Source organism: Lampetra fluviatilis, chromosome 51, assembly GCF_964198595.1.
Source record: "Lampetra fluviatilis chromosome 51, kcLamFluv1.1, whole genome shotgun sequence".
Classification (NCBI taxonomy): domain Eukaryota; kingdom Metazoa; phylum Chordata; class Hyperoartia; order Petromyzontiformes; family Petromyzontidae; genus Lampetra; species Lampetra fluviatilis.
In genome coordinates, this window is record NC_136325.1 from 4,034,603 (window position 1) to 4,059,098 (window position 24,496).

Here is a 24,496-nt window from a genome sequence, read left to right on the forward strand (position 1 = left end):
AAACATCTGGATGTTAATGAGATGCCTATTATTTGCATTCTCCCATATCATACACTTTTCCTGTTTCTCAGTGTAATTTTGAGCATCTATCCATGCATTGCACACTTTAGCTTTTGCTTAATTTCATTTATCAGTGTAAATATTTGTTTTTCAACATATGACCGCACCTGATCTTGTAAGACATTCGAAGCTAAGGGAAGTTAAATCTGGATAGTTTTTGAACGGGTGACCACCAGGGTCAATGGACTGTAAAAGGCAGTGCATCAAAATCGATTGCTCTGCACACTCTTACCTTCACACACCATTGTGGTAGAGTCAAATATCCCTCATAGCCCATGAGGAATGGATAAAAAAATATAATGGGCAGTACATGTGTAATAAAAGACTCCGTCAGGCACTGCTGGTCTCCGCTTGTCTTTAATTCCGGTTCTTCTCCGCACCCCGCTGTCTCCTCCTCGGACCAGCGTCGTCTCGCGCGCGCCCCGCGCACGCTCCCTCTCGCATGCCACGCACGCTCCTCCGTTAGCTGCTCTACTCCCGCACTCCGCACACCGCTGGCCGACGGCGTGCTGAGGTCCTTCGGCCACGTGGCCGATGGCGCGGATCTCTCTCTCTCACCACCCAACGTGGCTCAGACTCTTAACTTCCCCGACTGCCCCGATCTCTTCCGGGCTCCCACTTATATCCATTCCCCCCACGTGACCCTGACTCCTCCCCTTCCGGATCGTCAGATCCGGCCCTCCCATACTACCCCGCTGGCTCCGCCCCCATTCACCTCGCCTCCCATTGGAGCCGAGGTGAACGGTGGCCCCTCCCACACGCCCCGCAGACCAGGCTCCGCCCCCCAATACCCCGTGCCGTGTGATTGGACCAAAGCCCAGCAACAACCCCATTTACGCTCGCATTACACATGCATCACTGTTATACGTGTAGTGGGTGTTGATAGCGTTATACGCGGTCACCACTACTTACCTGGTGTAGTGCCAGCCATGGGTCAACAGGGGGCGACAGCGAGTACAGTCTGTACAAAGTAACGCCTTTAGGCCAGTGAACCCAGAGGGCGGTTGGGATCCGGGGGTATACACTCCAGGCCCCCAGTGGGGGCTGGGGGATTATGCAATAGTCCAGGTCCCTCCAGAAGGTTCCAGAGAGTAGGCGTGGCCAGGGGCGGAGTGACCCTGGGAGCTGTATATAAGGCGGACCCCTGAACGGGTTTGCCAGTCGTCGTCAAGCTGAAGACCCGAAGAACCTGCCTAAAATAGGACCCTGGGAACCCCCGGACCCGCCGTCCTTCTAAGGGCCGGGACAGAGCGGGCCAGTGGCCGGAACCCGAGGACCTTGGCTGGGTTGGGTCAGCTAGCTTCCCCTAGGTCCCCCGAGATGGAGGGCTGATATATAGATGAAGTGGTCCCAGTGAGTAGGACACACTAGCCCGGAGGATATACTTTGCCAGGGTATCGGGTGGAGGGGCCAATACCCCTTTGTGCTAGGGACCTCATATTATAGTTATTACTGTTAAATAAACGTGTTGCATCCAGAAGAAGACTGGGTCTCCATTTATTAACACTACAACTGGCGTCAGAAGTGGCTGAAGACCTAACTAGAAATGGAGACAAGGAGTCGTGCACATACCTGGGCTAAGGACAATGACGACGACGGTGCTGCGCTCGCTCCAGGGGTGACAACACCACCAAACAATGAAGAAGCCACCCCAATGGTCGATATGCAGCCTGCACAGGCGCCCATGCATCCGCGGCCTTCTGGGAGAGCGCTCCGTGTGGCACACTCCTACCTTGCCGACCTCCTGCACGCCGCGGCTTCGATCCTTGAAAAAATTCACCGAGGAGAGCCGACGGCGGAGGAGGGGAGAGCGGACCTGCAAGCGGCGGCCATTCCTGCCACCTGCTTTTCAACTCCCGCCAAAGATTTTGAATCTACCGCCCAAGACAGTGACGCTTCCGCTGGCGGCATCGCGGGGACGACGTCACTTCCACCCATGTACGCGCTTTCACCGGAAGCCACATGCATCGCGGAGACGACGTCACTTCCCTCGTGACAGCCCGGTCGGACTTACCCATCCTGGTGTTTCCGACGTCAGCCGCCATGGATCGCCATGCACTGGTGGGGGCCGAAACTATTGTCCAGGGGAACCAGCATCTGTTCATTCAGGTGCTGAACACCTCGAACAGAGCAGCGACGGTGCAGGCGGGAACGGTTCTGGCCCACGCTAGTCTCTTTTCACTAGGAGCCCCTGGAATGGAGCCTGAGCTTGTAGGAAGCATCAGCCAGGCCGAGGACAGAGGGTCGACTCGTGGATGGACCAGCTGGTGGGGCCTGAGCCGGATTTGCCGCCCGACAAGAAGCACCAGCTGCACTCATTATTGCAGGAGTTCTCGGACGTGTTTAGCCGGGGACCGTTCGACCTAGGACGCACACACCTGTTGCAGCACCGCATCAACAAGGCCGCACCCCTGTGCCAAAACACATATGGAATGAGCCCAATGGAAAAAGGGCACATTCAACAAGCGGTGTAGGAAATGCTGCGGGCCGACATAATTTCCCCATTCTCGAGTCGCTGGGGAGCACCGGTGGTCCTAGTCAAGAAGTCAGATGGGTCACTGAGATTCTGCGTGGACTTCCGCCGCCTCACTGCCATCACGCTTGCCGACGCATATCCCCTACCACGTATCGACGACTCACTTGATGCACTGGCAGGAGCAAAATTTTTCAGTACGCTCGATTTATTGCCCGGGTTCTGGCAGGTCCCACTAGACGCGGACTCCCGGCCTAAAATAGTGTTCTGGACACCACAGGGCCTGTTCGAGTTCAAATGCCTGCCTATGGGCCTCCAGACTGTACCGACAACGTACACATACATGGCCGACTCCCACTTCTGTGGAAGAAGTGAGGAGTTTCATTGGATTTGCCTCATATTATCAACGATTTGTTGCGGGATTTGCGTCAATAGCAAAACCCCTTAAATGCCCTCACGGCAAAGGGGCAAAAGTTTCATTGGGGACAGGAGGAGGAGGAGGCCGCATTCCACTGAGGGATGCCCTTGTGAATGTACCTCCCCTGCGTTACCTTTACTTTGCATGGCCGTTTATTCTCGACATGGATGCCAATACTGGTATCGGCGGTGTGCTGTCCCAGGTGATCGACGGGGTCGAAAGGATTGTCGCTTATGGCAGCAGGGTTTTCTCTCCGGCAGAGCAACACTACTGCGTAACTTGCCGTGAGCTGTTGGCCGTCATGTTCTTTGTCCAGCAATTCCGGCCGTATTTATATGGCAGGCATTTCACTGTACATTCCGACCATGCGGCATTACAATATGCCTTGCGAATTGACCAACCATCCGGCCAATTTTCCCACTGGCTCGAGGTCCTGCAGGACTACTCATTTACGGTAATCTACCACAAAGGAACGCAACACTCGAACACCGACGCCTTGCTGCACACTGGTCGCCAGCGAGTTTTTGCTGCTTCACACAAAGAGATTTATTTTCTGCTTTATATTTAAGAGCGAGCTGAAAATAGTCGCGTTGACTTAGAAAATCGAGACAGCTATGCCGCGCATTTGTGCGGGATAGACGGCCTACGCGGAGGGGGGGGGGGGGGATTCGTGACGTCAGCAGGCACACTGCCTAACGCTGCTGTATGCGGGTGACATCACAGATGTGACGTCACCGCTCACTTATCTTGCAAAATATATCCTTTATTGCACCCCCCCCCCCCCCCCAAATACAAAAGTCAAGTTTTATACTTTTAGCATTGTGTATAGTCTGGAAGCTACCCACATGCCAAATTTCAAGTTTGTTGCATGTCGGAAAGTATGCTAATCATTTCGAACAGACACACATATTCACAAATTTCTCTTTTATATATATAAACCTTCCTTTATATATATAAAAAAACACAAGACATCTGGACCACCATGTTACAAGTTGAACTGAGTCTATGTGAGTGTAGCCGGTATGGGCTTAATGTAAATGAACCAAAGTATAATTGTGATTGAAAGTCATAATGCCCATGGATTGGACCCATAGAGTCACGGGAGTGTGCAGTAGGCCATGCCCACCAGTAGAGTAATCAGTTCAGGGTATAGGGAACCTATTCAGATTCGGTTGGACACTATACAAGTGCAGTGTTATCATTTGCAGACAGACTAGTTGGAGGCAACAACTTGTATTTACTCAACGCTACACCATTACACATGTGACTAAATCACCTAACTCACTTCGGACGGCTATGTACACCTTTCCTCTCCGCACGGGATAACTATATATCTGGTCAGAGCGGCCACGTACTGTTGACCTACTTCGTACGAGATAACTATCCTTGGTCAGAGCAGCCCTCGTGCTGTTGACCCACGATGTCGGAGAGCGCGGACCCAGGCGACGAGTAGGATTCTTCCATCCACCAAACAGCCTCGAACCTCGCTCGAGGCTTGCTTTATATTCTCTATCCCCTGCTGCCCCCGCTCCTCCCTCCACCACCCCTCCCCTCGGCCCCTCCAGTCAATTCCAGTTCCCTAGCACCTGTCACCACCCTGTCACGTGCTTAACCCGTCGGGGGTGACTTGTCTTCACGTGCCCCTTTACCTCACCCCGGACCGTCACGTGCCCCTATACCTCTCCCGGCCCGTCACGTGCATGGTACTGTACCCTGCTAGTTATCTCCACAACACACACTCAGCGCAGTAGTGATTCGAATAACGTCACTACACAAGTAACACAGATTTACAGTTTTGTTAAAACATAGATAAATATAAATGTTGAATAATTCGTATTTTGTTAGTTTAATATTAGCTAATAGGAATTAAGTAATGTTAATAACTGCTGATTATTTAATGATAGTAAATATATTCACAGTTAAGAGTTTTATATTCATAGACGAATTTAATAAAGTGATTCCGGCGTGGTTTTAGAATATTAACACTTGCACTCAATCCTGTCAGTACAGAGGTTGAGCAATTGAGGTGGTGTGAATTGGGGTTGATTGGTGTGCATCTGGTCATAATTACAGATGCACAAATGCTCCTCAGAACACTTTGAATAAAGAGTTGCAGTCTCACAACCCTCTGGTGTCCCTTGGTGGTGGAGTCATCCAATTCTGAGGAGGGCAGACACAACGCAGTGTATCCACTAATTGCCTCCAAACTCATACTATTATTGTTTTTACTTATTAACCGGTCTGTCCCCTCGTAACGATCACGGGAGGAGAGGGGTAGGGCAGGCCAGTTACATGAGGATCATTGGTATGGCAGGTCACAGGAATACGCTGAATCTGGTGCCCGAGTACAAGATGAATAAGTAATGTTTAAAAATACTTTAAAAAACACGCTTTAATGAAATATACCGTATGAGTAATGGCAGAACTCCACGACTCCAGGAAGTGGCCCCGAAGCTTGCCGTAACGTAAGGGACTGTGGTGATTTACAGCCAATGTGAGTTGAGCGTGGACAATTAGACCCAAGCCGAAACATAAGATATAAAAACGATTGTTTACATTTTTTTAAATGATGGAATATAGTATTGTCATCAGTATGACATACGTATACCAAGTTTGCAGTCGATACGACATTGGGAAGTGGGCTAAAATTGAGTTACAAAATTTGAGGATACGACAACAGACAGAGTTGGGGATACAACAGAGTTGAGGATACAACAGACAGAGTTAAATAAAAGCGTGTAATAATAATTTAAAAAGGCGTAACTCCAAACGGGAATCGATTTGTGTCAAAAGCGAAGTTCAAAGCCGTTTCCAGATGTATGTATAGGGTTGTAGAGGTGTGTATTGTTCTCACCGTGCGTGTGTATTATTCACGCACGCGTGATTGGGAGTGATTGGCTCAGGAGTGGCCACCCACCCTCTTCATGTGCCGTGCTGGCCTTCGTAGGTGCTCGCTAGCAAGCACTTTCCCAAAGTCTATTGAGGCTATATGGGGGATCTTTGTTTTTGTGGGTGAACAAGTGGCATGGATCACGGGGCGGAGAGCAGTATAATGTGTATATGTTGAACTTCCCGCACGTTCCTCTTATCATTGCATTTTTCGTTGAACAAGGTTTTTGCATTCATGAGCGTTGTTCAAGAACGGAAGCCTTGCGGATTGAGAGAGAGTAATGTCAGTGTTATTCACTCATTTTCAGAGGGGGGAAGGTGGGGGGAGCATTTCCCCCGATAAGACATCATCAGTGTGAGGGCCACCACACATTTGAAACCAATTGCGGGAGTTTAACAGCAGTACGACGATGATGATGGGGGGTGATTTCAATTTGTGTATTGTCGGGGAGGGGCGCAAGCATTCGGGGCCCGCATTCAAGGCCACCAGGGTCCGCTAGAGGCCCGCTGGCCTTGCAGCGACGAAGACTAGTTAACCGCACCCTATTTGACTTGCATGGGCAATGCGATGCTTTAGCCTTTTGCCCCCTCTCTCTTGCACGCATATGCAATCCGGGAGGCCCTGCCTTGCCCTCCCCAAAGGGGTTGCTCGAGTGAAGCGAGAATCGGAGGGGAAGCTATGGCGGATGCGCACGTGCTGTGCCACGTGGGCTGAGAGCTGGTGTGTAGCGTTCGCCTTTGTGCAGGTGCGTGCACTCGAGTCACCGAAAGGGTAACTCATCAGGCACAGTAGACACCGCGGCGATGATGTACCGTCGAGATCGGTGGGACAATGTAGATTCGGTTATTGAGGGAGTTGTTTTTCTACAGAGGTTGAACAGGTGTCTGAAACGTGCTGAAGATAAGATGGCTAAGATGGCATCCGTAAAGTCCTTTAAAAGCCTATATCTGATTTAATATTTACATTTCAGGACTCAAATTAGCATAGCGACAGATTGTATGTAATTTAAACGTAATTCACGTTGTTATTAATATAAATAATGCACTGTTAAGGCTAGATTTGTACAATAAAGACTTTTATACTAACTGCATTAAATATCTTAATACAGTTAGTAGCTGTGACCAGATCCATAAACGAGTTTTGAATGGTTTATTTGGATAAATATAATGTATGCAATCTTTATATTCATAATTAACGAGTCAATAATAGTACAGTATATGTTGGTTTAATGTGATGATTAAACTATTTGGTACGGTATCTGATTACAATCGATAGTCAATGTTGAATAGTTTATCGTGTTCACTAAGGTGGTCATTATGTTGAGTTATTGTGATGAAAATTAGCAAATTGAAAGGATGTTAACATTGGCTAATACAGTACTGTTAATATTGTATCTTTACAGGAAATATTTGGTAAATAGGGGACTGTGAAATGGACAATAGTATTTTGGTGCGAAATAATCTAAACTATGACCACCAGGGGTGCTGGCGTGAAGCTAGTATCAGAGGGGAGCGATGGCGGCCACGCATGTGCTGTGACACGTCGGTTCAGAGGTCCGATACCCTGCTGCGGTGCATGGACGCAAATTCAAATGTGATCATTCTCGGCTTTCACGGGGAACAAAATTGACATCGTGGAAATGTAAATCGTACGTTGGAGGTGACAGGGCCTTTGTTAATTTGCTTTTACTCTGCTCGCTCTTTCTCGTGTCCCGTCCTGTGAGTGTGGCATTCTCCTATCTACAGATTTTGAGTTGGAGAATAAAAGGCAATCTACCCTGGAGAAGTCTTCACATTAATCGTTTTGTGCATGTCAACCTCCGAGTTCACTTACAAACTTATTCTAAATCATGTGCAGCCATCAAACTGGATGTAAGTGTCCTATAATTTGATTGTGTTGTACTCTGTTAATCTCCGATGCCGTGCCCCACTTATTAATTGTGCATGCACCAGGTGTCCAGCGGGCAGTTCTCCTGCACGTGTTTCGTCCCACCCCTGCTTATCCAGACAGATAACTTTTTTTAATAATATAGTATGATTTTATTATGCTTTTCAATAAAAGTACATGACCAAAGTATACAGTCAATTGGAGATCAGTAAGCAAATAATTAAGTTTATTCTCTGGCCATGATCTGATAACATTATTGGAAATGTAACGTTCTTTGCCTCGTTCTTGGATTGCCAGGGCGATTGGCAAGATGCCTGAACCCAGGTCTTCGTGGCGGTTTCTTATTGGTCTTTTGAGGCTTTGCTCTCTTTAGCCGCCGATTCATGGACTGCAACGTAGCAAAAAGGAGACAGATTTGTGAAATTATGCACGCAACATCTTAATGAAGAAAACTTGTTTTGTGAGGCTTGTATTGGCAGTGGCACACAAGCACAAATATCAATAACACTGCCCTAAAGAGGCAGCATTGCATATGTAGCCGGTGTAAGCTCACCTGTGATTAATCACACGTATAATTGGACACTCTGCTTATAGCTGCAAGTAACCAGGTGCGTTTTTTTTTATTTTAAGTAAACGCATTGCTGACCTCGAGCCCCACACACTGTATGGGGCATGCCCCAAATTTAGATTTGGGCAGCCTTTCTGCTGAGACATTGAGCTGTGGTGTTGTGACGTGGAGAGGGTGTGTTTGGTCGCTATTCCAGATTTGCAATTGCTCTTCTGAAGAACACTTTGAAATAAAGTTTCGGTGTTTCACAATACCCTATTGCTCAGCTGTTGTGGAGTCACCCAAAACTTCTCTGGGGGATAAAACACAACACGGAGTACTTACTCATCGTCTCTGAACTTTGTTATTTTATATTGTCATCTATTTAGCTAACCTGTCTCCCTCGTTAGGATTCACGACAGGAGGAGAGGGACAGGGCCGACTGGCTACACATAATAGGCAACATTTTGGGCAATGGCCCCTTTTTCAAGCAGACATTTTTAGATATGCCAGGAGATCGAGTAATTTATGATTGGGGACTATGGGGCCGTGACAGAAATTTAGTTTTGGCCATAGAAGAAATGCAGTTATAGGAACATTTAATAATTAACCATATTGAACTGGTATATGAACAGTTACTCATTAAAATACATTTAGTAACAGACAAACACTTAAAAAAATTGCATAAAATTAACACATTTTAAGGAATTCTAATGTCCCGAAATTACATATTTGCCTGGACGGCTTCCTTAAAAAAGTAAATTAACCTCGCAAATCCAGGATAGATGAAACCCCTTATTGTGAATGTCAGAATTCATGCACTGATATATGCCTGCTGGGACCTATGCCGGCGCAGTGCTCAAAGTAGGATAGCCTAATGATATTGCACGTTCCAAAGACATCCACACTGGGCCTGCATGACACCTATTCTACTTTATCATGACCAGTGGGAAACGTTACCGGTTCAGGAATTTCCCAAACTTCATCATACATTGCTGTGGAGCATAATGGGTTCAAGCAAATCTTTGAGAAAAAAACGTTGTTTCAGATAAATAAAGCCTATTGGAAGATGGACTAATGCACATGTAGATACAGAATTGTTTATATATTCTGTTTAACCCATGATGCGCCACAATAATACTGAATAAGTTCGTATACAACAGTGTTTTTTTTGCATTGAACTGGTATGGTTTAAATAGAGTATTCCGACCTATAATTTTGTTTAACATGCCCAATTTTAATGATGAGTTATCCAAAAGGTCAAAACCACATCCGAATTTGCTTGCTTAAACAAACGCTGATGCATAATATTAGTCTGGCAATCCAGTGGGCAGATGGACTAAAATGTTTATTTGTTCGTGGAGGCAGAACAGAGTTCTACTTTTGCCCAGGAATGTCCCAGATTTGTTTGGGGATGAAGCAAACAGCTCGGGCACTTTGGGCACTCACCCGGACGGAAGTGTCGTCGTGGCTGTCACTATCCGACTCCTCGCTGCTCTCCTGGTCGCATGACAGGTCCGACACCACAGGGGCGTTTATGTTGCTCTTGGTTAGGATCGCTTTGCACTCCCATAGCGCCTGTCAGAAGCAGTTCCGTTAAATTTGTCGGGATTTAGGAGACTGTGTACCATCTCCTAGAGTTGCCAAAACATTCTCAAAATAAGTTTTCTTCATAGCTTTTTACGATTCAATCTTGATTTGAAGCTTTCGTGACTTGCAGAAATCCATACTCTTTGGTTCTTTAGGTAAAGTCACGTTGGTAGAAAAAATAATAGATCACGACGTTTCGATCGCAACCCAAGCAACCGTCATCAGTTGTGAAATAAACACAGCAGGATGACTGCTGACGTAGGAGAAAGATCTGCTGCAATAAGAAGGTTTTAGATACAGCTGCTTGGTCGGTTCGATTAGACAAGTCGAATTAGTGATATTGTTGGTTTTCATGGCTATGCGGTTCGTGGGATGCCATTTTTAATAAGGTTCTAAATGTTGTTATTTTAAGTGGTTTTATCTATGATGATAGTAGCATTGCCCTTGTTGGCTGAGAGGATGACAATGTCATCTCTCTTTTTAATTGAGGGAGTTCAAAACGCTCATTGTTGCTAATGTTGCTAATGGGTTTCTTAGCGTTTTGAGAATAGTAGCGGGGTTTTTTGTTCTTGTTGCCCGGCTCTCTGACATTGACATGCTAATCTTCTCATTGGCACACCTCTGGTGGCTGGGCCGTCTCACATTGACATGCTAATCTCTCACATTTACATACAAATTCCTTCTCTAGCTCCGCCCACTTACCCTTGGGTTAAGCCCACAAAATCCTATATAAACTCTTGTTGCAGCAGCTCTTTCTCCTACGTCAGCAGTCCTCCTGCTGTTTTTGTTTCACACCTGATGACGGTTGCTTGTGCTGTGATCGAAACGTATTGATCTATTATGTTTTCTACCTACGTGACTTTTTACGATTGTTTATCATCTGCTAATTTTCAGTACCATTTTTGTAATTGGTAAATGCCAAATTTTCTCAATGACTATCAGTACTGTAATGTGTTTATTTTATTGAATATCATCAGTAGCATATTTAGCATCACGAATGCTTTTTTGAAAAATCATGGAAATGAACATCGTTAACATATGTCAGCATCATTGTCATATTTTTCACCTTTTTATGCTTTCACAATAATTATTCCTATGAAAATGTTTACTTACATTATCATGCCAAACAGGTATGCTTATCACGAGTTGTTTTCCTCTACATATCCCAAGTGACATCTAAATAGCTGGTCTCGGGGATTACACAGGGCATGACAACCTGATAATTTACCAATTGCATCTTTCATTTGCACCTCTGATTAGCATGGTTAGCTATGTGCGATGCGAAAGAAGTTCAACATACATACAGGATGCTTCAACATCATTTTTAACACTTATATGGTACTATCGTTTTTAATGGAAAAAGAACGGATAATAAACTGCAATATGTGAACAAATGTATTTTAATAGCTTCCAAAAGTCAAAGAGTCTCCACTTGTTCGCCATTATTGCCAACACATGCCTGGAATCTTCCGCAGGTGGTCTCCAGAGACCGGAAGTGTTAAAAAAAATTGAAGCACTCTGTATATGTACAATGGCAGGAGATGTCAGTAGTCAGACTGCAAATTATGTTGTCACCTTGGAAGTACACAAACTGGCCCATATGAGAAGAAGGATTTCTCAGAATGACCGAAGAGGATAATTCTATGTAAATGTATTGTCTCGATTTGGTGCATTCTTACGTAATTAACAAAAACGTTTGCGTTCAATTTCCTGGGAAGACGTAATAGGTTTCCTAGGACAGCTACCTCAAGAGCATGAACCTGGGAACACCAGGACAGATTGCAAACCCTAACTGCATGCTGCGTCTAATGATGTGGTCTCACGGGAGATGCTGCCGGGTTGAATTCGCAGGTGGATGGGTTCTTTCCACTGGAGCGAAGGCAGAGAGTCTCCTTCAGCTTAAAGTCCACGAAGCTGGTGGATCCCATTTTGCCACTCATCACCTGTGACAACATTTAATCGGTGTATTATTACAGCAGCACAATTGCTCAACGATTGTGTTGGGTCTGTGACATTGTCACTTAAAAACTAAAACAATCTCAACTGAGCTTCCATGGAAAAGGTGTGCTATAAATCAATCGGAACACGTATTTGTTACACGGAAAATTCTGGATGAGTCCAGATGGACCATTGCCCAAAACGTTTCCCATTTTATATGTGTAGAGACGTAAATAGCGTCTCTACGGCATATATGCTGACTACAACTACAGATGGTAAAGGAGTGTGCACATACCTCTCGAGGGAGCCGATGGAGACGTGGCGGAGTAGCAGGCCCTACAATGCAGGGTCCCGTCGCAGAGAGAGAGAGGGGACGTGCCAACTCAGGGGAGTGAAGGGGGCCCGGAAACGGGGGCCCCGGAGGACATGTTACTCTGGCTCCAGTTCCGTCTCCAGAGACCGAGGAGGGGGCGTGGCCGGAGGAGGAGCGAGTCCACGCTCAGGAGGATAAGAGGAACGGGATGCGCTGACTGTGTGGTGTTGCTTCGGGGGTTGAGAGCGTCGGTCGTGGGGGACTCAGTTTTACATAGAGACCCCTTTGGGGGTCTAGAGTAACCCAGAGTATTGTTAACCCGTAGCCCTGTTCAGTTGTTAATACATCGTGGTGCCTCCAGACTTCTGCGTGTGTATATATTTGTAGGCCACAGTTATTTAGATATTTTTCTGATTATGGGTAAGATGGGTGGAGCTTAAGCCAATGGGAAGATAATTCAAAAAGAGGAAATAACAGAAACGCACAATTTTGATTTTAAGTTTTCGTGATTGCAAGAATCCATACGCTTTGGTTCTTTAGGTAAAGTCACGTAGGTAGAAAAATAAATAATAAATCACGACGTTTCAATCGCAACACAAGCAATCGTCATCAGGTGGAAAGATACAGCAGTAAAACTGCTGAACAAGAAAGGGCTGCTGCAACAAGAGGTTATATATAGGTTTGAGGTGGGAGTCACCCAAGGGTAAGTAGGCAGGGTCAGAGATGGAAAGGAGTCATGTAGCCGCACGCACGCACAACAACTGCATTAAAGGGAGAGATTGGCATGTTAACGCACACGAGCACCGTCGTCGCACGTACGCACAGCAGCTGCGTTAATGGGAGAGATTGGCATGTCAATGTGATCGAGTTTAATGGGAAGATAGCGTGTCTGTGTCAGAGGACTGGGCATAGCGCCACCTCGTGGGCAACACAAGCTGCGGCGTTGGCTGCTGCACAGTGAGAGGCCAGCGTATCAACGCAAGAGAACCACCGTAACGGTGGCCGTGCCAGTGAGACATACAGCCGATTAAACAGCGAGAGCTACCGTTACAGAGCAAAAGGGAGCAGCGATGGCTATGTTAGTGAGACCTTAGTCTGTTAATGTAAAGACATTTAACAAGGTGATGTAAATCAGAGTCGGAAATAACTGCTAACAGCAGGAAGGATGGAAACATCACAGCAAGTAATGACTTTACGTGGTTAATAACATCCTTCCAATGATTGCTCAGTTTGTACCCATCTTCTCGGTTGAAATTGTGTCTGTGTTTATATATCATGGATGGCTTCATGGTCAAAACTTTGATGGTAGCCCGAAGGTTTGCAGAGTACCTTGGTCTCGGGAAAAACAATATTGTGTGAACCCACCGCGTTAAAACAGTGATCAGCCACGGCAGAGGTGTTGGTTCTGACGTGTTTCAAATCAGCCTTGCGTTCGCAAACATGGTCCGAGACATGTCGTTTCGTTTCCCCGATGTACTTGCAACCGCAGACACAACTTAGTCTGTAGACACCAGGGTATTGCATGCCAGGAATCACATCCTTCACAGGATCAAATCACATATTTTGTCTACTGCATTGAATCGAACCTGGATCTTATGTTTGTTCAAGATTTTGGAAATAGTTTTGGTAACACCTGCTATGTATGGTAAGGTGATGGTTTTGATTGGGTCTTCAGATGGGTTTCTTTGCGGATTGTGCGGTTTGAATATCCATTCATCTTGAGGGATTGGTGTACGTACCTCCAGCTCACTGGCTAGGTGTTGCTGATCGGAGATGCAACGTGCCCTATAGTGCAGTGCTTTGATTTGGGAGTTCTTCTGGGCTGGATGGTGGTGGGAATCAGGTTTTAGATAGGAATTCGTGTGGGTGGCTTTCTGTAGACAGAATGTCCCAACGAGCCATCAGGTCTCTTCTCGATCAAAACATCCAGGAATGGCAGCTTGCCGTCATTTTTCACTTCCATGGTGAATTTGATGGATGAGTGTATGGAATTGATGTGGTTGAAAAACTGGTTCAGTGCTGGCTGGCCATTTAGCCAGATGACGAAAGTGTCATCTACGTATCTCTTCCACAGAGAAGGATGTAGGGTGGATGTCAGGATGGCATCTGTTTCAAATTTCTCCATGAAAACATTCGCTACCACTGGCGACAAGGGAGAACCCATAGGGGTACCTTCATTTTGTTTGTAGAATGTACCATTCCAGGTGAAGTAAGTATTGGTAAGGCAGTACCTTACCAAACTTGGTACATCCGGATTCAGTCCCTGTTGGACCAAGTCTTCAACGATTACAATGGTTTCAGGCACAGGTACCTTGGTGAACAGAGAGACTACAACGAAACTGGCAAATCATCTGGCGACAGTGAGATGCCCTTGATTAGAGCAACCAAGTGAGCTGAATTAAGTACAGCTGAGGTGGTCTTGCCCGTGAATGGAAGGAGGGTCTCAGACAGAAACGCACAGTTTTACTGTCTTACTTTTTATGGCAGTGGCTTTTAATTTTAGGGTGAAGGCATTTGTGTTGAAGTAAGAAATTATCATTCGGTGTTACTTTTATACTGCGGTTCGAACTGACCTTCACTTTCTTGACTTTGTAGATCCCAAACAGGTTCGGTTGTTGGAGCTCCGAATTGGCCTTCTTAATAATCACTGCCCTCAGCTTGTCATTTAGACGTGCTGAATGAGCTGTACTGCAATGGCACAGCAGTACAGCAAGCAGCCCGAGAAAAACAGCTGGCCCCATAGCTGATTAAAGTTGCTGAAATATCCCTTCTAATGATCTATCTGGATGGAGCTTCTGACTTAAAATGTTGAGTCTTTTTTGTTGACTGCAAGAGGGATTCAGCCCACTGATAGTGCTGTTTATTTTAATTATCCACGTATGTGACACAAGCCATTGGTTGAACAGTGTTATCACTGTCTCAACAAACCTGCCAGGTCACAGACTGCAAACGCATGCACAAAATTTAAAGGGACTGCACGAGTAGTTGTCTGTCGAGTTTTGCATTTGTGCCTTTATAGAGTACTACGATTTGCTTTCTGGTTGTACCGTGTGTGTTTTTAAACATGTCGCTGCACGCGCTGGGAGTTTCTTTGGGAACTGAACGGATATCATACCAAACAACACGTGCTACAATCCGAAAATATATCAGAGAATGGTGTAAAGAAGACATGAACATTAAAACACAGATTTTCTGTTGCCTGAAATATTAACCCAAATATTTTAAGTTATAAGGTAGCGTTAATGAAAAAGGAGGTGAGATGTTTAATATGTGCTTACGCGTGAACATGTTACTTTCAATTATAGAGAAAAACCAACAGTAGAATAATATACTTTTAAAGGTTTTAATTATCTTGGAGCGTATTGTTTTTAGATAATTATTAATGTAAAGTACAGACAATTGGCTACATACGGTGCGAAATAAGTTCTACATACAACTAAATGTTAAAAAGGTCAATTGTTAAAATGAAATGTTCCAAAGTCGGCTAATATTTGTTTTGAGATTGCCTGTGTTAAAATATTTGCATAATGATGTATCACATTTATGTGATACATGCCTTGCATGTATCAACTCATATTTTTGCAGACTTTTCATAATTTCTACTTATAACATAATTACATGAATACAAGCATAATCTTCAAACACATCTGGATGAGGTCATTCCTTTTCTGTTACAAACCAACATGGTTACATGATGCCAGATTCCTTTATATTTTACTCCTGCATATCAATTTGATCTTATCACTTTGCAGTGGTCATATCCTCAGGGGTAATCCTTCTTTTAACGAGTTGTTAATGTGATGCCAATGATTGGCATTTTACCGTATCCATACACTTTTCCTGTTTCTCAGTGTGACGCCAGTGAGTGCCGCTACCAGGCAGTGTTAGGCAAGGCTTTCTCGTCTTCTTCCCTCCGCATCCATCTGATGCTGTGAGTACAGCTACGAGGTACACGGTAGAATGCTTGAGTGACTTGGGTGTGTAGGCAGCAGTAGGCTCGTCTTTTCCTGCAAGATACTCCCTCCGGGTAGTGCAAACTGGGCAGCTTACTTTAAAGGATTGTGGTTTGCCCTGAGAATAAAAGTTAGCACAGCACATATGGTGTGGTGTCTGCGATTTCTGTGTGGAGTGACTGCGTGTGCAAGCTGAGTCCTGGGTAGCGGTGGGGGAACGCGCGGCGAGCGTGACACGCGGGATGGTGATCGCTGGATCGCTACCACGTTTGCACGAGCGAGGTAATCGCATAGGCGTACGCACGCTCGCAGCCCCCTCTTGTTAACGGGGCCCGCCTATGTGCACACGGGCATGCGTGTTAAGAGCTAATCGCGCAGGTGGAAGCGCGTGTTCGTAGCCCTCTGGTTATCGACAGCGGCTGTGTGCGCAAGCGTGCGGTCGCCGTAGCTAATAGTTAATCGCTCGCAGGTGAGAGCGCGGTTCGCAGGCCTTTGTTAGCGACAGCTGCCCGTGTGCACAGGCATGTGGTTTAACCCCGCGCGACTCCGAGGCCAACGGTACGAGCATGTTCCTCACAGAGGGCGCTAGCGCGGGGGGCCCCGTCACTTGATCGGCGCGTGCCAGGTGGGAGCCGATTGACGCGGTGGAGGGAGTGGAACGGGCGGACGTCGCGCCCCACCTGCCCAGCGAGGGTGGCAGGGTGGACGTCGGGCCCCATAATAGCAATGCACATGCTTTAATTTATTGTGGGGTTAAGGCTTGACATAGGCAAGCCATTATCGTCATTTCTAAAGGGTCCTAAAATACGTACCACTTCATGCGAAGTCGTCAGTGGTTGTTAAAGATGGCCCCTGCCATAGGAATGTGGCATTTCCACTGGTGGAGTTGAGCGCTGCACAATGCCCCTAGGAGCATGGAGACGTTTTGTCAATCCACTGCTGGATCTGGGCCTCCCTACGCCATGCTGGTTGTGGAGGCCATTTGACCATTCTTAACCGCGGCTGGTCAGCGTGGATTGGTAAAGGCAGGCAGCATAGATATACAGTACAACTGGATATAAACACCACGTGACCCCGCAGCCCTATGACAACCTGTGCTGTGCATGGTGGGCACCCATCCAGGTGTAAGGGATCTGCGAGTGACCCTCACGCACATGCACCACGCAGACATGAAATGTCAGCACTCAGTATAACACGCACCAATCACACGCACGGGAATACACTAGACGGGGGTCAGGGGTTAAAGGGCACTGATGTCACCCGGACCAGGCGTGCGGGATGAGGATGTGTATTGGTAATGAGGGCGATAATGGAAGGTTTAAAAGGGGCTGTGAGTCGCGTGTTCAGGGTTGGTTTTGGAACGAGTGTGGCTGTGGGTTGAAGAATAAAGAAGTGCTTAACCAGTCTCCGACTCCTCTTCATCTGGTGGCAGCGGTGGGATGTCTCGCCTCAACCGACGCAAGATCCCAAAAGGGGAGACACAGCCAGAAGATGCTCTAGGTGCCCGGGACTAGATTTGCTCCGAAACGGAGCCGATGAATCGGGCTTCGTCTCCCGGCTCATCGACGAGATCCGTGGCAGCTGCTCGTCCCTTGTGGCCACCTTCCTCCACCAACCCGGCGGTGCAGACCCAGCACCGCCGCCACCGCAGATCATCTTCTCAGGATCGAAAGATGGATCTGCTGCTGGAGGCAGTCACAACGTTGCTTAGCCGCCTGGGTCCTGAGGTCGAACGAGCGGGGGGAACTTCGGCCGCTCCACCTCCCCAGCGAGGGGACGGGGGCCACGGTCAGCCTTCCTGACCAGGCACTCCGCAGCATCTATCAGGGGATGGAGTAGCATCAGCGACGCCGCCGACCGTGCGTCCCGCACGGGACCTGGGAGAAAACTCTGGTCTGTCCTCCCGATATCCTCCAACAGCAGCGGCAACTGGGGGCGAGATTCAGCCCGAAACTCAGTCGAGGCAGCCCGCGGAGGGAGGACCAGGATGGAGCCGCCAGCTGGGCGCGATACAGAGGTTCGCTTCCAGATCGGGAGAATGATGCGCTTTCATCCGCCAGTTCGAGACGGCCGCCCGGGCAATGAGGTGGATGGAGAATCAAGCCCTGACGATGCTGCCCACTGTGTTGGACGCAAGCTACGAATGAGCGCTTGCGGGCTAAGCCACCGGTCGCGGATGCCTTTGCAGTGGGTGACCTGGCTTGGCTGCACTGTCCGCAGGTACCGTTGCGTACGTCAGTGAAACTGCACCGGCCCTGGCAGGGCCCGGTCACAGTGCTGCAGGTATTTTGACCTCCATGTGTTCGCATTCAGATGGGAAAGCGTAGGTGGTACGTTCACCCTTCTAGGCTAAAACGTTACGTCGCGGCCGAGCTGCCCCTACGAGCATCGTCACCTTCGCCACCTCCATCGTCAGTTTGGCTGAGTGGGAGGAGGTTGTCACACTCGCGGCCTGCTATGCGTCCGACTGACAATGCATCCACTGTCCATACTGCAGGACTACAGGTGACCGGGACGCCAGCACTGGATCCATCGGCATCCGTGGCTGAAGACGCAGCCGCAGCATCAGCGGAGGACTTGGCCACAGGACGGGGTCCCTTAACCCGCTCACGCCGCCTCGTCACAGCTGTGGACATGGACATCCCTGCAACCCTGTTGTGTTTGGTCAAGGGATCGGATCGTGGGAGAAGTCTGCGACAGAGGGGGCACTCTTGTTAACAAGGAGACAGAGGGGGAATTGTGTTGTGTTACTTTTGCTTTAATTTTGTGTTCTGTTACTTTGCCTTCATTGCACTTTTTGTTGTTGTGTTGAAATTACATGCGCCCGGCCGCAGTTGGCTTTGAATGGCCTAGGCATACAGTTGTTGAGCCGAGGACGGCTTTGTCTCAAGGAAGGGGGGGGTGTAAGGGATCTATGAGCCACCCTCACGCAGACGCACCACGCAGACATGAAATCTCCACACTCAGTATAACACGCATCAATCACACACACGGGAATACATTAGACGGGGGTCAATGGTTAAAGGGCACTGACGTCACCAGGACCAGGCGTGTGGGACGAGGATGTGTATTGGGAACGAGGGCTGAGATGGAGGGTTTAAGAAGGGCTGTGAGTCACGCGTTCGGGGTTGGTTTTGGAACGAGTGTGGCTGTGGGTTGAAGAATAAAGAAGTGCTTAACCAGTCTCCGACTCCTCTTCACAGGCACTGGCCAAGCTCAGATCTGCTTGGCTTTCGAGGTCCGACCAGATCGGGCGCATCCAAGTCCGGGTGATTTGTTCTTAGGCATAATGGGTTATAGTGATGCTGTTCGTCTGGTATACAGTACATCTTGCAGTGGCGAGATGTTAACTACCTTACCTGGTATGCAGAAGGATGTAGGTTCGATCCTAACCCTCACGCCTGTCTATTTGGAGGTTGCATGTTCTCCCCGTGGTCCCATGGTTTTATCTCCGGCATTTAGAAACATGGGCTTCGAATATTTGGCTGCTATAATTTTCCACATGATAAGTCACTTAATTGGTGGCCAGTTTGCTTCTGAAAAAGAGCTATACAGCTCTCGCGGGCCCTACCTGGTGCAATAAAATAGCAGTCAAATCGTTACAATAGTTGTAATTCTAAAAAATAGGTAAAAAAACAAGTGTTTCAATGCACACTATTATTTGCACTCAAAAGTAGGAAATACATTATTTGACTCCAGATTTAATCAACTTTGATGTACTGAATAAGAATGGGTGGCTTCCTTGCAATACGTTTAATTTTCCTCAAGCAAGCTTCCTACTTTTATTCAGCACATCAATTGTTATTCATTTTGGGATCAATATAATCTAATTTCTACTTTTGAGTGCAAATACAAGTGTGTGCATTGAAAAACTTGTTTTTGATAATTTTTTCTCCATAAGGTATATTTATTGTCGACCGCAGTTTTGCCCAACAGAGAATCTCCCCCCACCCCCCGTTTGGCAAGGTTTAACTGTACACTGCACTTGCAGAGGTCATCTATCCAATCGTTCTGGCTCTCTCCACCCAACTGTGTATATCCATTAGCGGGTTGTGTGTGGTGGGGTAAAACGTGGGTACTCCCTCCTCTTCCAAGATGTCTTACTGGTATGGGCAATTAGGCCAAAAATATATTTGAGATGGGCTCTCGAGCGCTTCGTCGAGTGTAGGCCCTTCTGCTAGCAGCAGTCACGCACGCAAGAAGTTTTAGGGTTGCACCTTTTCCTCCTCTTTGAACGGTTTCATCTGTCATGGTGGTATCTTTGGTATGAGATAAATTAGGCATGTAGAGTAAAAGTGGCCTCGTTTGTGCACTGTGCTCATCGGACCGGAGTTGGCTGATCGGACTCCGGACTCTCACCATAACCAACGTTGCTGACAAGTGTGTTTACACTCACCGAGAACAAATTAACGGTGTTGACGTTCATTAAAGTCCTTTCGTATCATTATTATCCGTGAAATTCTCACTAAAGTATTAAGTTATTAATGAGGGTATCTCCTTGAATGTTTAAGCAAGTTCTGGTTGGAAGTCTTTGCGTGGGTGAGAACCTTAAAATCCCCATAAATATACCAACTCCTGTGGGCGTTCACAGTTGTTGTGCTGTACGATGTGCATTCTAGTAATGCCATATGCGAGTTCCTTTCACTAGTGGCATGAAGAATGTTATTTTGTATTGCTGACTAGATTTCCATTGTAAATAGTTCTGATTGTTTATTATTATTAATTATTAGTCATGCATATGTATACTTTCCTTTGTTTTATGCAACCCCTGTAAACCCCCCATTCCCACGTAACATGCTCAGCCGTTGAGAACGAGCTGCTGTGCTCAATAGGCATTGCCTGAAATAAACGGACTCACCTCACAGCATGTGGTGCAAAACGTCGGACATCATGCTGAACAACTACTATTACTACAACAACAATTTTATTTTACCAGGTAAGGCCCACTGAGCTATACGGCTCTTTTTCAGAAGCGACCTGGCCATCACAAAGCAGAGCGCAAAAGAAGTGGCTTAACACGTGGAAATGTATTTCAGCTAAATACTAAACGCGAATATATCTAAATGTGGAGGGAAAGAACCGGAGGACCCGGAGAAAAATCCACACGACCACGGGGAGAACATGCAAACTGGATTGAACCCACGCCCTGTATACCGGGTGATGTAGGTAACATCTTGCCACCGTGTCACCCTTAGCTCCAACATAGCTCCTCACAGATATTCTGTGCAAAAGCGACCGGCTGTACAAACGAAACAACGCCTAAAATTTCAAATGATTATCTGACCTGAAAAGCACGCAAATATTACTCATTAAGCTGCAGCAAGACACTTAAAAGTGCTCAAGTTAGCACAATCATGCACCAGAGCGAGTAAGAGTTTAACTTTTGAAATCCGTGGTGGCTATGCCAAACACACACATTGTTTTTTGCCCCATCAGCTCGTACAAATTAATAATACACCATATTTACACGTTAGTTAAAATAATAATTGCACAGCTCCAAGTCGAATTAATAATTAAGTTTTCAATGAAGCAGCAACAATGCACACGCGCGCGGGTTACTAACAAGGACAAGCATTTTCTGCGGTCAGTGAATGTTCTTCGAACATAAAAGTTTGCTTCTTTGCAGAAGGTAAGGGCTCGATTTGCTTAATATGAACTTCCTAAAGTCAATAGTACTGAGCATAACTATATTATTACACAGAAGTGTTTTTGCAGAGATGTTTAACTTTGTTATGTATTCTTTACACCACACCTCCCATGCTATGTACATCTCGAGGCAACAGCAAACAAATCAGCGAGAGAATTAGTAAGAAAGTGATTGCACACCAAATACTGTGTTCAAAGCAAGACAGCATTGGCAATGTACGCCGACTCCATTTGAGTTATGCGCTCTAAACATGCCATCAACTTATTCTTCAATCGGATCTGTGTTAGCATTTCTGGGTAAGCCCGTTCCACAGCTTTGGTGCCAAACACCAAATGTCCGTTGAGAAATGTTTTATTGTCAAATCCACCAATCTCGTAATATCAATGTTAGAGAATTGGAAGACACTTGTAAGTAGAAATGTTCATCCTAATTACTATTTGGTAGTAAAGCATATATGGAGCGCCACGGTGACGTGATGTTAGCTACCTCGTCTGGTATACAGGAGATCGTGGGTTCGATACCGACCCTGAAGCCTGTATTGATAAACATGCGTTTAAGCGTATTTGGCTGCTATAAATTTCCACGTAATGAGCCACTTCGTTGAGCTGTCATTTGTGGCCAGGTCGCTTCTGAAAAAGAGTTGCTAATTGGGCCTTACCTGCTACTTTTTCTTATATATATAGAATGCTTCAAAAAATGTTAACACTTCTGAGAATTGTCAACAATACCACAAGAAATGTGCATCCGGGCTCTGGAGACCACCTGGAGAAGATTCCAGGCATGTGTTGGACAAATGATGCTGAACAAGTGGAGACGGACTTCTTGAAGCTATTAACATACATTTGTTTTCATGTTCGAGTGTATTATCCGTTCTTTTCCCATTAAAAACGATAGTCCCATATAAGTTTATTATATTATTAAATTTTATTTTCTACGTGACTTTACCGAAAGAACCAAAGAGTAATCCCGTATAAGTGTTAACAATTCTTGAAGCACCCTGTATACATCATTCGTAGATTACATTGAAACCTGGAAATACACGCCATTGCTTCCGAATTGATGTCAATGTGTTACTTTCATCCATCGAGCCGGATGAAGTACGATGGAGGGCCCAGGTTATTATTTCAGGGTGCCCTCCAACATTCAATTCCTACCCTTTACTGTTGTTGTACCACCACCCATGCCCGAGGGCAAACGCGCCATTGTTATTCACCTCTGTTATTTCAATTCTAGTTTTTTTTAAACGTGGTATACGAATTACAAAGCTGAATCAAACTTACAACGAACATATACGGAAACATTAGAACACAACTGGTCTAAACACTGTGACGCCACGGCCGAGACGACTAAATTACACGATGGGATGTATTATCGTGCTGTGGTATTGTGTTTAAACCATGAAGTTGTGCAAATATTTGTTTAGGCGTTAATCCCGTCCTGTTTACACAACACATTTTGCACCATTTTAACTGTGCGATACAAAACCTGTGAAAAAATATATTGCGTGATGATTGAGTTTAAATGAAATTCAGAATCTATCGAATGTTTAACATTTAATTTAATCATAATAAAGGCTTTTGGGTTAAATCGCGTAAGTATAAATGTGTCACAACCCTCCACCACCCGACACGGCCAATCACTAAAAAATGTGTCGCGTTAACAAAACGCCAATTAGTTACTTCTTCAGTCCACCGGTGTGTTTGAAGAGTGAATCCATAACATTTTTAATTTGAGTACGACGTTTCGCTGGTAATTACATCCAGCATATTTGAGCGATTTTCCAGAATAGTGAAGCCATTCACCTGCTTCCGGTCTTAAATAGTGCAGGACGACGTCATCATTGAACCCCATCAGGTTTCGAGATCAGAGGCAGAGGTGGAGGGGGGTATTGTAATTATTGAATAGATTAGTAATCAGTTAATTAGTATGTGATTCCTCTAAGGAAATTAATATGTATTGCACATTACTTAATAATTATACGCTTTAAATTATCTCAAACACAACTGTTGGCAGTGGCAGAACATGCTTGCCAACAAGGACATTCAATTGATTTTGATAACGTAGAAGTGTCATGCATAACTAATTATTACTGGCTAAGACGAATTAGATAATCCATCGAAATTGAGAGAAATACCAAAAATTCTAACCGCTCTGATAGCTATAGACTTAGCGCAGCCTAGAAGCGTATTATTATGTAATACACAATACATATTACATTTCCTTACAGAGGAATCACATACTAAACAACTGATTACTAATCTATTAAATAATTACAATACCCCCCTACCTTCGCCTCTGATCTCAAAACCTGATAGGGTTCAACAATGATGACGTCATCTTGCGCTATTTAAGATAGGAAGCAGGTGGATGGCTTCACTGTTCTGGCAAATCGCCAGAAGATGCTGAATGTAATTACCAGCGAAACGTACTTAAATTCTAGATGTTGTGGATTCACTCTTCAAACACACCGGTGGACTGATGAAGTAACTAATTGACTTTTTATTAACGTGACATTTTTTTAGTGATTGGCCGTGTCAGGTGGTGGAGGGTTGCGACACATTTATACTTAGGCGATCAAACCCAAAAGCCTTTAATATGAATAATACTGGTCGCGAAAGCCTACGTGTTAATTTAAAGTAATGTTTACTTTCTAAAACACTTCTTTTGCAGTGTGTGTAAATTACATATACATGATGCCTTGTGTGTGTTGTAACTGAATACATATTGAATAATGATCGTTCATGGAAGCCTTCATCCAGCAGTGGCAGATTATGCAGAAT

The 24,496-nt window shown here is 45.9% G+C and overlaps 1 protein-coding gene across 1 annotated transcript; it reads right to left on the minus strand.

Annotated features, from left to right (window-relative positions):
• Positions 1-7,981: 7,981 nt before the first annotated feature.
• Positions 7,982-14,857, minus strand: LOC144948831 (uncharacterized). The gene is made up of 4 exons (XM_078878482.1): positions 14,690-14,857; positions 11,689-11,808; positions 9,725-9,853; positions 7,982-8,116 (listed from the first exon to the last, which is right to left on the minus strand). The coding sequence occupies exons 1-4, from the start codon at positions 14,855-14,857 to the stop codon at positions 7,982-7,984; spliced, it is 552 nt and encodes a 183-aa protein (XP_078734608.1).
• Positions 14,858-24,496: the final 9,639 nt, after the last annotated feature.

Excerpts from the sequence above, each read along its gene's own strand:
- LOC144948831 (XM_078878482.1), bottom strand. The coding sequence starts at position 14,857 with ATGGGGCCAGCTGTTTTTCTCGGGCTGCTTGCTGTACTGCTGTGCCAT. Across the intron at positions 11,809-14,689 it reads ACAAAGTCAAGAAAGTGAAG|GTGATGAGTGGCAAAATGGG; the intron begins GTCAGTTCGAAC and ends ATGTTGTCACAG. Across the intron at positions 8,117-9,724 it reads ACGACGACACTTCCGTCCGG|TCCATGAATCGGCGGCTAAA; the intron begins GTGAGTGCCCAA and ends GCTACGTTGCAG.